Source organism: Callorhinus ursinus, unplaced genomic scaffold (genome assembly GCF_003265705.2).
Source record: "Callorhinus ursinus isolate GAN/ISIS: 27379988/994484 unplaced genomic scaffold, GSC_fseal_2.0 scaffold46, whole genome shotgun sequence".
Lineage (NCBI taxonomy): Eukaryota > Metazoa > Chordata > Mammalia > Carnivora > Otariidae > Callorhinus > Callorhinus ursinus.
The window spans coordinates 10,187,934-10,201,843 of NW_027397108.1; the positions used below are offsets into that span (position 1 = coordinate 10,187,934).

Here is a 13,910-nt window from a genome sequence, read left to right on the forward strand (position 1 = left end):
AGAGACTCGTTCTGTGAATGACCCGCTCACCCAGGCGCTGCGGGCGTGTGCGCTGTGAGCCTCTGACTTTAATCACACGGTGGGGCTCCTGTTGGCAGCATGAAGTCACCCTCTGGCTGAAAGAGAAGGATCTGGGTCTTGCCTGAACTGGACCCCAAGAAGTGCAGAGGGCAGCACTCTGTGTTTGGAATGCAGGGATTTAGAACTTTCTGGCTGCAGGGTGAAGGGCACCTGGGCCCCCAAGCGATACCTCTGGTGTGGGTACCCCGTGTGCGTGCAGGGGAGAGGGTCTGCCTGCTTTCGCGGGGGACCGGACCAAAGGATGTGGGCTCAGGGCCCCTCCCAACCTCACCATCTGGGGGGGGCAGGGTAAGGATTTATGGGACTCTGGAGGCCACAGAATGGTTGTGTATTTGGGATGCTCAGAAAGGGTCTTGTCTGGAAGCAGGCACACACTCCCTCCCTTGTGACACCCCAAGGTTCCTGAGCTCTCCCACCTGGCCCAGGGGTCGCCCCACCCCCTCCCACTCAGCTCAGAACCCCCATTCCCCTTGCCGGACCCCTATTCCTACAACCTGCAGAAACCCTACACTTACAGTGGTTCTGGCTAATTCCACGGGCAATGGTCCCTGTCTCGCTGCTGCGGGCCTTACCCCTCTAAACCCCCTCAGCAGCTCTCCATACAGGCACCCGGTTAATTTGGGGAGCCTGGCAGGATTTCCTAGGAAGCGGGGGACCGCGAGAGGTCTCCTGTAGCAGTTAGCCTTGCGCCTCGCCTCCCCACGGCTCCTCCAAACGCGAACACTCCTCCCCTTGCACACGGAGAAGTGGTTGCAGGTTGTGGCGGCGTGGATGTGCCTAGTACCCCTCGCCTCGCGGACCTCTCCCCCCACCCCCTCCCTTCCTCTCTGGTCTCCCTGCCTCCACATCGTCCTTCCCCCCATCCCTCACAGGAACAGCGGGACCTCGGTCCGGTGTGTTGTGGTTGGTCTGAGCACCGTCCTTTGCAGTGTCGAGACCCTATTTCATCGGCAACAGTGAAAGGACAGCTGTCCCTGGGCCGGGGCCAGGGCCACAGGTTTCCCACCTGCTTCCCTGGGAACGGATGTGGGATTTCTGTGCGCTCCTGGACGCAGCACGAGCTGTGAGTTTAGCGGGGCTCCCTGGATCAGACGGGAGCAGCATGGTGCTTGCGCGGGACTGTGGACCATCGTGGGCACCTGGCCCCCAGGGGCAGGGTGGGAGGGCGTCCAGCGGGGGCAGCAGCTCCGGGGATCCCTGCCCATGCAGCCCCCTACCTGCTCGGCTTTGGGGCTCAATGTGCAGGGGTGCACAGGCGGGGTTGGGAGGCCCTGGTGTCCTTGGGTGGCAGCAGGCCGCACTCCCCCACCCAAGCCCGTCTGAGGAATGGGGCGGAAACCCCTTCACTGAGCACCCAGACCTGCAGACCCAAGGTTCAGGCCTTGGCCACCCCACAAAGCCCTTCCCACCCCGGCAGACCCTTGCCTGCCCGTCCTCGAGGCCCCGTGCGAACGCTAACACTCAGAGGGAGTGTGCCAGAGTTCCGTGTCGTCCGTTGGTCCGTGGAAGAGTGGTGTGGCCTGCAGCCCCGCTCCACTCCGGGGCTCGGACGAGATACTCGATGTCGTGGGAATGAGGGAAGGGCTTGGTCCTTCCTCCTGACGCCAAGCTGGTATGTGCCTCCCCTGCCCTCCTGGTGCCGGCCCGGCAGCAGTCCCAGCCACCTGCAGGCCCGAGGCCACACAACGCCCCTCCGAGAGGCAGATCCGAACTCTCGCTCAGCCCCCAGCCTCCTTCCGGGCCTTCACCACCCACCCCGAGATGGGGGCTGCGCCACCGTGGTGGGCTTCCCACGCTGCCGGCCTCGAGGAGGCCACATCGGTGAATGAACGAGGTGGGCCAAGAGGTGCACGACCAACCCCCTCCATGGGGATAACACCCAGGGTCATTCCTACACCCAGAATTTGGCGCTGAACAAAGGACACAGAAGACCACCAGTAGTACTTAAGATTCTGATTGTTTTTCTTCAAAAATCAACGAAAAACCCCACACACAAAAACCCCAGACTCCCCACCCTGAACCAGCCGAGTCAACAGTTTAGCCATTGACGGGAAAAGAGAAAGAGACGTTAGGCCGCACACACACCATTCTGCAGCAGGTGTCCCGGCTGGGCTGCCGTGGCCAGGACCCACGGAGACACCAGGACAGCGGGAATGCCGTGCACCAGCAAGGGTGGCCGTCAACCCCGCAAATAAATACACACGGTGCCAACAGCATCCTTTAAGTTAGTGACACATTAGGCCTGGATAAAACAGGCCCATGAGCAAACATTTGCTGGTTACAACACGGTTTGCTTTAAAAAAATAAATAAATAAATGAAGCCCAACAGATACACATGCGCGGGACACCTGTCAGTAGAGAGTGGTCAGAAAACGCAGAGTCTCTGCCTTGCCCAGAATGCCACCGTGGAAGTGTGCCTGGTGTCTGGGGCGCCGTTGGAGGGGGCCCCTGGGCTGGGTTGGGGGGGTGTGGCTCCAGGAACGGCAGCCTGGGCCGCCAACCTGCCTTCACAGGCCTGTGACCTGCCTGCGTGAGAGGAGACGCCGGCCCCCCAACCATCCCCGCAGGGGTGACCATGCCCCGGTTCCCCACACCCACCTGCAGGCTGCTGGAGCAGGCCGCCACGGGAAGGCTGCCAGGGCCCCTTGGCTCCCTGCATCCCTCCCAGAGCCAGCACTGTGCTCAGGCACAAAGCAGGAAGATGAACCACGGGCCGCCTTCTCAGCCTCCTGAGCTGCTTTCAGGTTGCTCTGGGTCCTGGAGGCTGGTTGGCTCGATGGCGGCAGGCTGGCCACGCCAAGCTCACGTGGCCCTGGGGGGCTGAAGCAGCTCCTCCGGCTGCAGCCCGATGCCCAAGGGCTCAGCTCGACCTCCGCGGCCACCCCTGAGGAAAGCACCACGGGCACCACAAAGACAAAAGCCTGAGGAGTCAGGACAGCCCCGGGGGCAGGTACAGTGAGAGGCCAGCATCCCAGCAGTGGAGTCTGGCCTGGGGGGCAGGGGGGGGCGGGGGCATGGACCGTGCAGGTGGAAGGGGGGCTCCCCCACCAGGAAACGGAGCCAGCTCCAGGCGGCTTGCTGGGGTCAGTTCTTCAGGCCCAGAGAGGGGGGTTATCTTGAGAGACTAGCCAGCTGGAAGTCCTTGAGGACTCCCCATCATGGTGTCTGCCGTTCTTGCCTGGTTTGTTCTAGATTTCGTGTGAGTCTTTGCCAGCAACAACTCTTGGTCAGTCCCAGTACTGGATGTGGAACAGCCCGGAGTCCGTGCGACCCACAGCCCAAACCCGAGTCCTCCTGCCATTGTGCCTCTGCTCACGCGGGTGTCCAGGGTGCGATGTACGAAACCAGAAGCCCAGTGCGTCCCGGGTGACCGGGGTCTAGCCCAGATGCTGACCCTGCTCTGACATCCTGGGTGGTGCACACGGGTGGGAGCTTGGGATGGTCTGGGTGCCTGTGACCTCTGCTTGAGCCCCCCCCCCCAACAGCAGACACCAGGTGCAGGAACCCGCCTTCCACTGAGCCGGGGCCGTTGTCACTCTCTGAAAGCAGCTGTTCTGGTGACCTTCTCTGCTCTCTTCTGGGGGGTCTGGGAGGGATCTACCCTTGGGTCTTTAAGGCAAAGAGACCTAAGTCCCGAGATTAGTTTTTGCTAAAGTCACTACATCTACAACAACAACAAAAGAAAGCCAAGCACGTGGTCTGGGTAGCCGTCTGTCTGTCAGTGCAACTCAGAGGCCACACAGCGAGGCCAGAGTCTTGGTGGCTCTGCTCGTGGGACTGGAGTGTCTGGCGCTCAGAACCCCTCCCTTCCAGGGGGCCTGTGCCGGGCCAGGCCGGGTGCCACGCTCCGCAACACGACCTGGTCCCTCGGAGGCACATCATGCTGCAGGGGGCGGAGGGGAAAACTCTCCCCACTCCCCCTCGTTGCTTTAGAAAATAATCATCTTGGTGGCGTCAACTTGACCCAAAACTTAAGTTAAAAAAATAATACAAATAAACAAAGGCTGAAAAGAGAAGGGCCCAAGGTGGCAAACAGCCTGCGGAGGGTCAGGGACCCGGCCTCTTTTGGTGCTACACTCACGGAGCTTAAGACAGAAGTTTGCTTTCTGGGACTAAAGTCGTACCAGTTTTCACTGGGGCCCCAGCCCCCTGACCCGGTGGAGGGACGGTGCGGGGCGCTCAGCTGAGCTGCCTGGAAGACAGGACTGGAGTCACTTTTCAAGGTGATGAGATGTTTCAACACCATCTTTGTGCGTTTTCTTTCTGGCAGCTTCTTGGTCCTTCTGGCTTACGTCTCCTGGGGCACCACCTGCATGAGCTTCTGGCAGAGGACTGTCGTGGAAACTGGGAGGGGGGGAACAGCTGGGTTAGCTCGGGGGGGACATCACCAGGCAGTATGGGCTGCAGCTCACCCTGTCCCCCGTGGCTGCACCTCCCAAAGCTACAAGAGTGGCTAGAAACCTCCCGATGCGTGTACATCTGCCCAGGCCTGTGGGCCTCCCTGCTGTAGGGCAGCAGCTGCACGTCAGGTTAGAAGCACCAGACGCTGTGCATCTGCCCCCGACTGTGCAAGTCGCCAGCTGGTGTGGCCAAGGAACGTCAGCCCTCGGCCCATGTCAGAGCCCGGGCTTCTCAGCAGCCACAGTGGGACAGAGGGTCCAGGCACGCCCTCCTCAGGATGACCGCCGCTTGCAGGTGGGCGTGTACTGGGGGCCCGACCAACACCTGTCACCCACGGATCTGCAAGCACTCATTCCGGGGGCTGATCTCCGCATGGAGGGCTCCTGCTTCAGGCCCTCGGGTGGCGTGTTCTGAAAGAGGACTGACAGGGAGCCTCTGGGCTGGGCTGGAAGCAAAGCTTTACCGAAATGACCGAAAGGCGAGCACCAGTGAGAATGCAGACAGCCACCTGGCACGTGGTGGCTGGGGCGCAGGCCTGTGGACACCCTGACTCTCCCAGAAGCCCGCCACATTCGACGTGATTTCAGTCACGGGTCCTAAGCTTGGCTTGTGAATGGAGCCCAGGACGGCGGTCCCAGATCCCGCATTGTCCTTTCTGCCTTTCTAGGTCAGCTAGCTGTGTTTAAGCCGGCGACAGACGGTGGGATTTCATTACTTGGCAAAAGCAGCCTAGTTCTCTGGAATCCCTTGTTCTGAGATTAGCTGGTGCCAAGCTGAGCGTCTTATCCCTGAAATACGTGGGCCGGACGTCACTGCCAAACACGCCACAGTGCCCCAAACCTCAGTTGGCATCGTAAACGCCTCACTGCTGGCCCCTCAGCCAGGGCCTCGCACACCTGTCGTCACCCCTGGCTGATCCTGGAACCTGGGACAGTGGGCGCTCTGCTGCTCCCAGATGGGGGGGTTAGGCCAGCGCTGCAGACGGTCCTGCTCTGGGGTCTGGGGGAGGTCCGAGGGGCTGGGGGGTTAGACCAGAGCTGCAGACGGCCCTGCTCTGGGTGGGGGTGGCCCGAGGGGCTGGGGGGTTAGGCCAGAGCTGCAGACGGCCCTGCTCTGGGGTCTGGGGGAGGCCCGAGGGGCTGGGGGTTAGGCCAGAGCTGCAGACGGCCCTGCTCTGAGGCGGGGGGGCGCCCACACTGCGGATAAAGTACTCACAGATGCCCTGGAGGAGCCACTTGGGCTTGTTTTTCCACCAGATCCCAAAGAAGTAGACGGGCAGGCCGCTGAGGATGATGGTGAAGCCAATGCCACACTCCACAGGGGTCTTCCAGAAGGAGACGGCGATCAGGAAGAGGCAGGCCAAGATGAAGAACACTGGGAGGGCCAAGTTCACCTGGGGACGGGGACAGCGACGGGGCTGATGCCCGGCAGCCTGTCGTCCGTCAGTCCCACACGCCTCCCGGGGCCTGCTGTCCGGAGTCCCGTCTGCCCTGCTGCACGCAGTGCGTCCCCTGTGCCCTCGGCACACCCTGTGCCCCCTGCGTCCCGGCCAAGCTCAGAACGGCTCTGAGCTCCAGGGCCTGTTCTAGCCTCTACCGGCTCTGGCCCGTGTGCTTTTCTGAGTCGGCCTCGGCGAGGTGGCGGGGCTCTGCCAACGGAGACCTCTACCGCCCTCAGCGCGCGGGGCCGCGCGGCAGCTAAGCACAGACGGTGCTGACAGGCAAACGGAAAGAACCAGGTTGGGCCCTTGAGGAGTCCCCGGGGTCAGGGAAGGTCAGCCTCCGGGTTCCCTCACAGGGTGGCGACCTTGGCCCATCACCTGATCCACGGCCACCCAAAGGAGAGGCCCGGCACTTCTGGGAAGTCCGTGGCCACCCACTCATCACGAATCGCACAGCGGCCCCTGCCTCCTCAGAGAGCCCTTTGTGCACAGGCAGGGCCGCGGGCTGCGCCCCACGGGCGCACAGCCCACGCACAGCGTTCAAAGTGGAAGAGCCGCGGACACGCCCACAGCCAGCGCACGGCTCCCCGCACACCCGCCCCGCCTCATCTACACACAGAATTAGCCGTCTGTCTACACACTGGCAGAAACCCCGGGGGGGGGGGTGAAGGACGAGCGAGGGTCCCACTAGGTCAGCCCACACGGCATGCCCCCGCCAAGCAAGGGCCGAGATGACCCCAGGCACTGAGGTTCCCTTGGTCCCCCCACAAGAACCCGTCCCAGACCCCACTGGTCTCTGCAAAGGTGCTGGGTGGGGGAGCCAGGGAGGAGGCCCGCGGACAGGTGCCCACTGTGAGGACCATATGCCAGCAGAGGGGCTGCACGAGGGACAGGAGCTGCTGGCCAGCGACTCCCTGCTGGCCACGACGTGAGGGTTGGGGCCATGGCTGATGTGGCCTTCACTGCACCCCTTCCTGGACAGGGTCACCCCTGGGAAGCTGGACCCCAGTCCCAAGCTGACAAGGGCCAGCACCCTGCTTTCTCCTGGGCAGGCTGAGGCCAGGGCGGGCGCCGCGGGCACCTCCACCTGCAGCCCAGCTGGTCTCCCCTCCTGCCCTGGCACCTGCCCCTCCCCGGCCATCTGGTTCAATGCTGCCGCGGGCCAGTCAGGGCCTCACCTGCCCTCCTGCCCTGCAGCGCTCATCACCCCCCACCTGGCACCCGGGTTTCTCGCTTACTTCTGCCCCCCTAAAAGAGAAGCTCTAGGGGACTTGGGATCTAATTTGTTCTTTGATGGACCCCAGCACCTGGATTCACGTTGTCAAGAGGTTCCCAACAACGGTCATCACGTGAACTAGTTAACTCTGTCTAGTTCGGAACCACGTTCACACAGGTCTGGCTCGAGCCTTACCAGAAGGTTCCAGACAGAGTACCCTGACCCCTCGTCGGCAGAAGGAAGATGGAGGAACAGTGGCTTGCCCGGCCACATGCCTGAAGGCACAGAGCCAAGTGGCAGACACTCAGACCGTTTCTGAGGCACGTGGCTCTGCAGAGCCCCCACCGAGCGCCGGGCGCATCGCCCCCCGTTGGTGGGCCGCTCACCTTGATGGGCCGCTCCAGCTCGGGCTTCCTGTAGCGAAGCCACAGCATCCCGGCGATGGCCAGGGCCACGCAGAGCCAGTTGAAGAAGCTAAAGAAGTTGATGACGGAGAAGATGTCTCTGGAGAAGGCGTACAGCAGGGTCATGATGCACTGCAAGCAGACACAGCACCTCGTGACAAAAGCGCACTCTGCGCACATGCCCGCAAGGCTCCTGGGCGCGGCCCGCACACAGCCGTCTCCCAACAGCTCCCCTTCCCGCGCTTCCACACCGTTTCCAGATCTTCTGTTTTACAACCCCTACATGTAATTTTTGGAATTAACAACTTAAAACAAAAAAATCTATGAAGCACGAGGTGAGGAAATTGTTTTGTGTCTCAGTGTCGGCCTCGAGCAGCCAGCGGACAGCGGGTGAGGCCGCGACAGGCTTCGTGCGGAGAACGCGCAGCCTCCCTCCCGCCAGCCTCCGCGGGGAAGCCGCCCAGATGGGTCCCGAGCGACACGCCAGTCTCCCACTTTGGCCCGCCAGCCATCGTCCCAGGGATAGAGAACAGCATGCTGATGGCATTGCCCGCTTACCGTAAAGATGAGGGACGGCATGGGTGTCAGGAGCTGGGGGTGGATCATGGACAGGATGGAGGGCAGGTGGCCCTCCCTGGCCCCCACGAAGAACAGCCTGTGGACAGAGGAGTGGGCATTCGGCCTCCTCCCCGCGCGCCCCCAGGCAGGGCAGGGAGCGGAGCGGGCCCATCCCCAAGGGCTGGGCTCCCTGTGTGGGCTTCCGGCGTCCCTGAGGGGCTCAGCTGGCAAGGGGAAGACTCAGCCTTCTTCATCTCCAGTCCCCCTGGGCAGGGTTTCAAAATGAACCCGTGAAAGAGTCCAGAAGAACACAGCTGTGTCACCTCTGGGCAGGGGGCCGTGGGGCAGAGTTCATGGTTCCCTCATTTCTGTATTCCTCCAACATGACAAGACAAAACTTAGAGCACACGTCGGAAGGTGGTGTGCAGTGGCCTCCCCCGCACCGGCTGAGCCTCCTGCCTCCCCCCCAGAGCCCGGGTGGTGCGCGGGTATGCGGGTGGGGCCTCACCGAGAGGACGTGAAGAGGGACCCATTGACGGAGCCGAAGCAGGACAGGCCCACGAAGACAGGGATGATCCACGACATAACGCCCAGGTGATAGGTCCCGAAGTCCTAGGCAGACAGTGAGCATGAGCCCCTCGGCCCTGGGGCACCCCAGCACGGGGCTCCAGCCTCTCAGGCTGGACGACAGGCCGTCCTCACAGCCTGGCCCTGGCACGCTGCTGCCTACACGACTCCCCACATGCTCGGGAGTCTATACTGGGAGTGACCCGCCCCCGGGGTCTGGACTCTGGGGGGCAGCCCCAGGGACAGGACCTAGTTCAGCACGGGGCCCTGTGCCTCAGTCCCCGCCACAGTCTCGGGCACTAGTCACCCCACAGGATGCCAGGGGGGCCCCGTGCACAGTGTCCCCCCATCGGCACAGCACATCCGCTCAAGGGAAGGGGAGCGCAGCTGTCTCTGGCTGGGCCCCCAGTGTCCCCCCGCACCCCCTCTCCCCGAGCAGGACTTGGTGTTTGTTCAGAAGGTAGAGTGGGTGGGTGTTGCAAGAGCGAAGTCCCCTGGCTCTGGGGCCACGCTGCTTGGTTTGGGGGTTGACAAGGCACTCAGCCAGCCACCTCCGCGCAGCCCGGACATGCCGTGCCCCTCCGCTGAACCCAGGGTCCACGGTGCCCAGTACAGGAGACTCAGGAGGCATCCGGGCTGCCTGTGGGGGAAGGCCACCCGGCTGCACCAGCCCGCGCTCAGGGCTGGAAGCCCCGCTTGCCTGGGACTCACCCTTCCCCCAAACCCATACTCGGCTCGACAAATCGCTCACATGTGCTGGCCTACAGCTGGCCTGGGGCAGCCTGGGCACCGGTGCCTGAAAGCCCCGAGTCTCCCGTGAGCCTGGCTGAAGACCCGGCGCCCTGCTCTGTCTGGAGGGTGGCAGAGCACAGCCCGACCCCCCCGAGAAGGGTGAGGCTCATGGCTGAGGGGCCTGCTCTGCTCGGCGTCAGGGGCTCAGAGGTGGCGTCTTACCACGGCCACAGCCTCCGACGTCAGCATCTGCTCCGTGGACAGTGTGGTGAAGTAGGCCAGGTTCGTCAGCACGTACACCAGGGTGACGATGGGGAGGGAGATGATGATGGCCAGGGGCAGGTTTCTGGAAGGAGGGGCAGGGGGGGACATCATCCAAGGGCAGCCGAGCACGGGGCCAGGCTGCATGGGGGGGAGCGGGTGCCCCTTCTGACACACAGGCGCAGGGCCCGGAGCCTCGCTGCGCAGGGAAGGCGGTGAGGGGCGAGGCGGCCAGCAGCACCCGTAAGGGGCCGGAAGCTGGCAGGTGGACGGCCGTGTGAACCTGGTCCAGTGACTCAACTCCTCCAGCCCCGGGCCCCGGTCCCGCGGGGCAGCCTTGTTCCAGGTCACACGGCCACCGTGCGGACAGCGTGGGGACAGAAGCCAGCACCCCGCCCCGGCGCCCCTCCCGCTCTCGCCTGAGACAGAACCAGGCTTCCTCCTTCTCTCACTTTAAAGTAACACAAGTTCGTGCGTACGCATACCTGTAGGGATTGATCATCTCCTCTGTGACAAAATTCAAGTAGTTCCTAGAAACGAGAGAGCAGACCTTAACTACACGTCTCTCCCACAACACAGATGCCCCCGGGAGCCCCCATCCACCTGCGGGTCCCCCTTGGTGAGCAGCTGTCCTGAGGGAAGTCCGCGCTGCCACCCCCACGTGGCTTGTGCTCTGATGCACTCTGTCCCCCCGGGCACAGGCACAGCCCGGCCCGCAGCGGGGGCACCCTGGGCACCTCCCCCCTTGCAGACCCGCTCCGTGTGCAGCTCTTCACGTCCACACCGAGCACTCAAGGGCAGGCTCAGAGGCCACGTGGGGAAAGAGACCCGAAGGGCAGCCCTCACGGCTCCCGTGCCCCCGTGGAAGGTCTACTGCACTAAGCACGAGGCATCCCTGTCTGCTGCCTGACCCTTTCCGGCATCTTCCGTGCCGCCGGCCTGCCCACCCACCGCAGCCACTCTTGTGGCTCGAGAGCAGGGGCCACGGCTGGGGACCCAGGGGACAGAGGACAACGGCCAGGGCCATAGGCAGGCACCTTGCTCCTGGCCGGGGGAGGTCAAGAACCACCAAGCCCAGCACTTTCCGCCTAAAGGCTTTGAGGCCGTCAGCAAAGGTCTGTATACAGGAAGCAGGCTTGCTGCGAGCAGCACCCAGGTCTGCGCTGGGGCCCGTCTGCGCCACGGCACGTCTGTGCTGGGGCACGGCTGCACTTTTCTGGGACGCGTGGGGCGAGCCGCAGCTCTAGAGCCCTGCCTGCATTCCCCAGAACAGCCCGCGGCCGGCCAAGAGGCCCGGAGTTCTGGACCCTCGACGGTCCACCCAAGGCCCAGAGACCCCAACATTCTAGAACCTACCATCCCCCATAGGCAAAGAGGCCGCTGTACAATGCCAGCACAATGTTCCCCACGTCCAGCTTGGTGCCCTCGAACGAGACCGTAGGATCCAGATTGGACACGTCACCTGGCAAAGGCCAAACACACAGAAAGGAATGCCAGGTTAGAGATCACTGCAAAGAGGTCTCACCACAACTTCTGGAATGTTCCTGGAGCAAAATACAGTCACAAACAGAAATGGTGGGGTGAAGGCTTTCCGCTGCAACAAATTAAATGCACCTGCTGAGCCACCTGGCCAGCATTCCCACACTTACCCTGGGGCCAGGAGCGAGCAGGCACAGGTGACCCAGGGGACCTGGCCCCCAAGATGCCCCTAGCCCACCCGTGAGGGGGAGGCAGCTCTGCAGACTCTTGGTCACTCTAAGTACCAGTGGACTATGTGCGCGCTGAAGGATGGGATGCCCACATAGGTGGGGGCAGGGGCGTGTGTGTGTCTACCTGTGATTCATTCGGGTCAGGAGGAAGGGCTAGTCGCCCCGGTCACCTCAGGGGACACTCCCTGCAGAACCCGTGCCGTGAGCCCCAGGTCAGGGGCACCTAGGCTTGAGTCTCGGCTCCCCCTTAGTGCTGGGAGAATCTCGGGCTGCTAACCCTAAACCCAGGTTCCTTGCTTGGGGGACAGAGCTCAGAGCATGACCTGTCAGTAAGGGTCAGCAGGAAATTTCTCAAAAACAACTCAGATCTGTGCCCGAGAGACTGCAGGGGCATGAGGTGATGGGGCCATGCAGTTCGAGCACCTCCCAGACAGCTGTCCCTGGGGGCATCTCGGCCTCGGTCCTCCACACGGACAGACGACAGCAGGGCCCGGCAGAGCTGCGTCCACCTCTCTGCTGACCGTTTCCACTGGGAGCGGCCCAGGGGGCCCCGGTGTGCAGTCACACCACCCCGGTGTCTGCCCCCGTCCTCCCGTGGCTTCTCTGCTGCGTCTCCCCTGTCTTAGCGGGACACGTATGCCTGGGTTTAGGGCCCACCCGTGGTGGCTGCCTGCCAGGCACACACAGCTGAAGCAGGGGCTGTACTCTTGGTCAGATGTGGACTGCTCCTTAGTTTGGGGACATTTCTAATGGAGTCCTTGTGGCTCTGCATGTGAAGGCCTGTGTCGCATCCAGCTGAGAAGCCACTGGCCCAGGCACTGCGGGGCGAGGCAGGGGTGTGGCCCCGACCCAGAGCCGGTGGGTCTTCAGGCCTCTGGGGAGCCCAAGGTTCCCCACACCCTCCCACAAGGGTGATGGCCTCAGTCACCCCAGGAACAGGGCACAATGACAGCAGCGGAGGGGAGATCCCGTCGCGCCTTATCTCCCCCAGTAGAAGCCTGCACTTCAAAAGCAGCTCTGGACCTCCTACATGTTCTGGACTCCGCCCTTGAGCTTGTTTGTCCTGACCCCGCAGGTGTGCTGAGGCCTTTGATCTCAAACCTGAGCTGGAGGTGGATGTGGCCACGGTCTCGTGATAGACTGTTTGGCCCCGGGGTGGCCGGAACCTCACCTACTGCCCGCATGTGACCTGTCTTGGAGGCCCAGGTCCCGGGACTGCCTGGTCACAGGGTGGTCAGCAGGCTGGGTGGACAGGGGCCGTGCAGAGAGTGGGCTTAGGACAGCGTGCCGTTCATTCAACAGCACCCAGGAGAGCTCCCAGAGGCCCCCTGGGCTCCCTCCTGGTGGCTCCCCCATGGAAATGGTCTGCAATGTGCACTCCACGTCTGCAGAGCTCCACCACATCCCACGGCCCTGTCCACGTGTTTCTGCTCTCCAGCAGCTGGGGACATGGAGGCTTGGGCCACCTGCCCTGGGGGTGGGGAACCACCAACACGCAGTGGGATCTAGGACCAGGACTGGGGACCCACCTCTGGGGACCGTGTGTGCAAGTCCACACCACCTACACCTCCCAGAGGGCCCCAGCTGCTCCTAAGAGTCTGGGGGGACCCCGCTGAGACCGCCCTCACTCCCCCAGACCTCCCGAGGACTCAGGTCCCACAGCCGCTTCTGGAGCACGGAAGGCTTTCCACAAGAACGGCCCCTCACACGTAGTGCATGCGTGTCTGGAACCTACGATTTTCTCACGAACCTACCCCATCTTCCTACTAGAACACACATCTATGTATCTTGTTTACTCTTCAAATTTAACAATTTTCCCATCTGCTGTGATATACATTTGGGTGTTGTTAAAACTGGTCCCCCCTGATTTAGTGACAGTGTGTGTGCACGTGTGGGTTGGAGACATTCCATGCAGAGGTCACTTTTGGGGGCCACCACCCAGCCTGGTACAGGAAAGGTGAAGTGTGGGTGCTCAGAAGGATCCTGGCTACTGCAGATAAAGGGCTGGGACAGGGATAAGATTCGAGGTGGGACCTGCAGCCTGCAGTTTTCAGCCAAGAACCAGATGCTTTCAGCCCTGCGAAGGCCCACGCAAGCCTCGATGTCCTCCTGAGGCACCACCCTCGCTGTGGCCACCAGCTCCAAGCCCGGATACGTACACACAGTCGTCTGAGATGGTCACACGGGGGGTGGTACTCCCAATGTACAACAGTATTTTCTGGGACTTACAGCCTGATTTCCTCCAAGGAAATGCTTGCTTCTCTGACCAAACACAGAGAAAAGAATCTCACTGGGGGCCTCGGCCAGGCCCCTCCCAAACAGCCTACAAAGATTTCTATTCCTAGGACAAGTGTGGTTGGGCCATCTGCTGGGACCTCCCTTGGCCGTCTGCGACCTCACTCCCTGGCTGCAAAGTGTCCAGTCCCTTGGAGGAAAGCAGACATCCAGGCGCACAGAGAGACCGCGCCCCCAGACCCCACAGCGGCCCCCAGACGCCGCAGCACCACGTGTGCCTGGCAGCCCTCCTGCTTCTCTAGTGG

At 62.5% G+C, this 13,910-nt stretch overlaps 1 protein-coding gene across 2 annotated transcripts in view; it reads right to left on the minus strand.

Annotated features, from left to right (window-relative positions):
* Positions 1-2,025: 2,025 nt before the first annotated feature.
* The window catches only part of SLC7A5 (solute carrier family 7 member 5), a 33,335-nt gene continuing 21,450 nt past the window's right edge, over positions 2,026-13,910 (minus strand). For both annotated transcript variants that reach the window (XM_073882379.1, XM_025860534.2), the window contains 8 exons: positions 11,018-11,123; positions 10,147-10,191; positions 9,623-9,746; positions 8,610-8,713; positions 8,102-8,198; positions 7,526-7,675; positions 5,698-5,875; positions 2,026-4,425 (listed from right to left, as the gene is read on the minus strand). In XM_073882379.1, the coding sequence (XP_073738480.1) occupies positions 4,370-4,425; positions 5,698-5,875; positions 7,526-7,675; positions 8,102-8,198; positions 8,610-8,713; positions 9,623-9,746; positions 10,147-10,191; positions 11,018-11,123 (860 nt within the window). In that variant the 3' untranslated portion in view covers positions 2,026-4,369. The remainder of the gene's footprint in view (positions 4,426-5,697; positions 5,876-7,525; positions 7,676-8,101; positions 8,199-8,609; positions 8,714-9,622; positions 9,747-10,146; positions 10,192-11,017; positions 11,124-13,910) is intronic.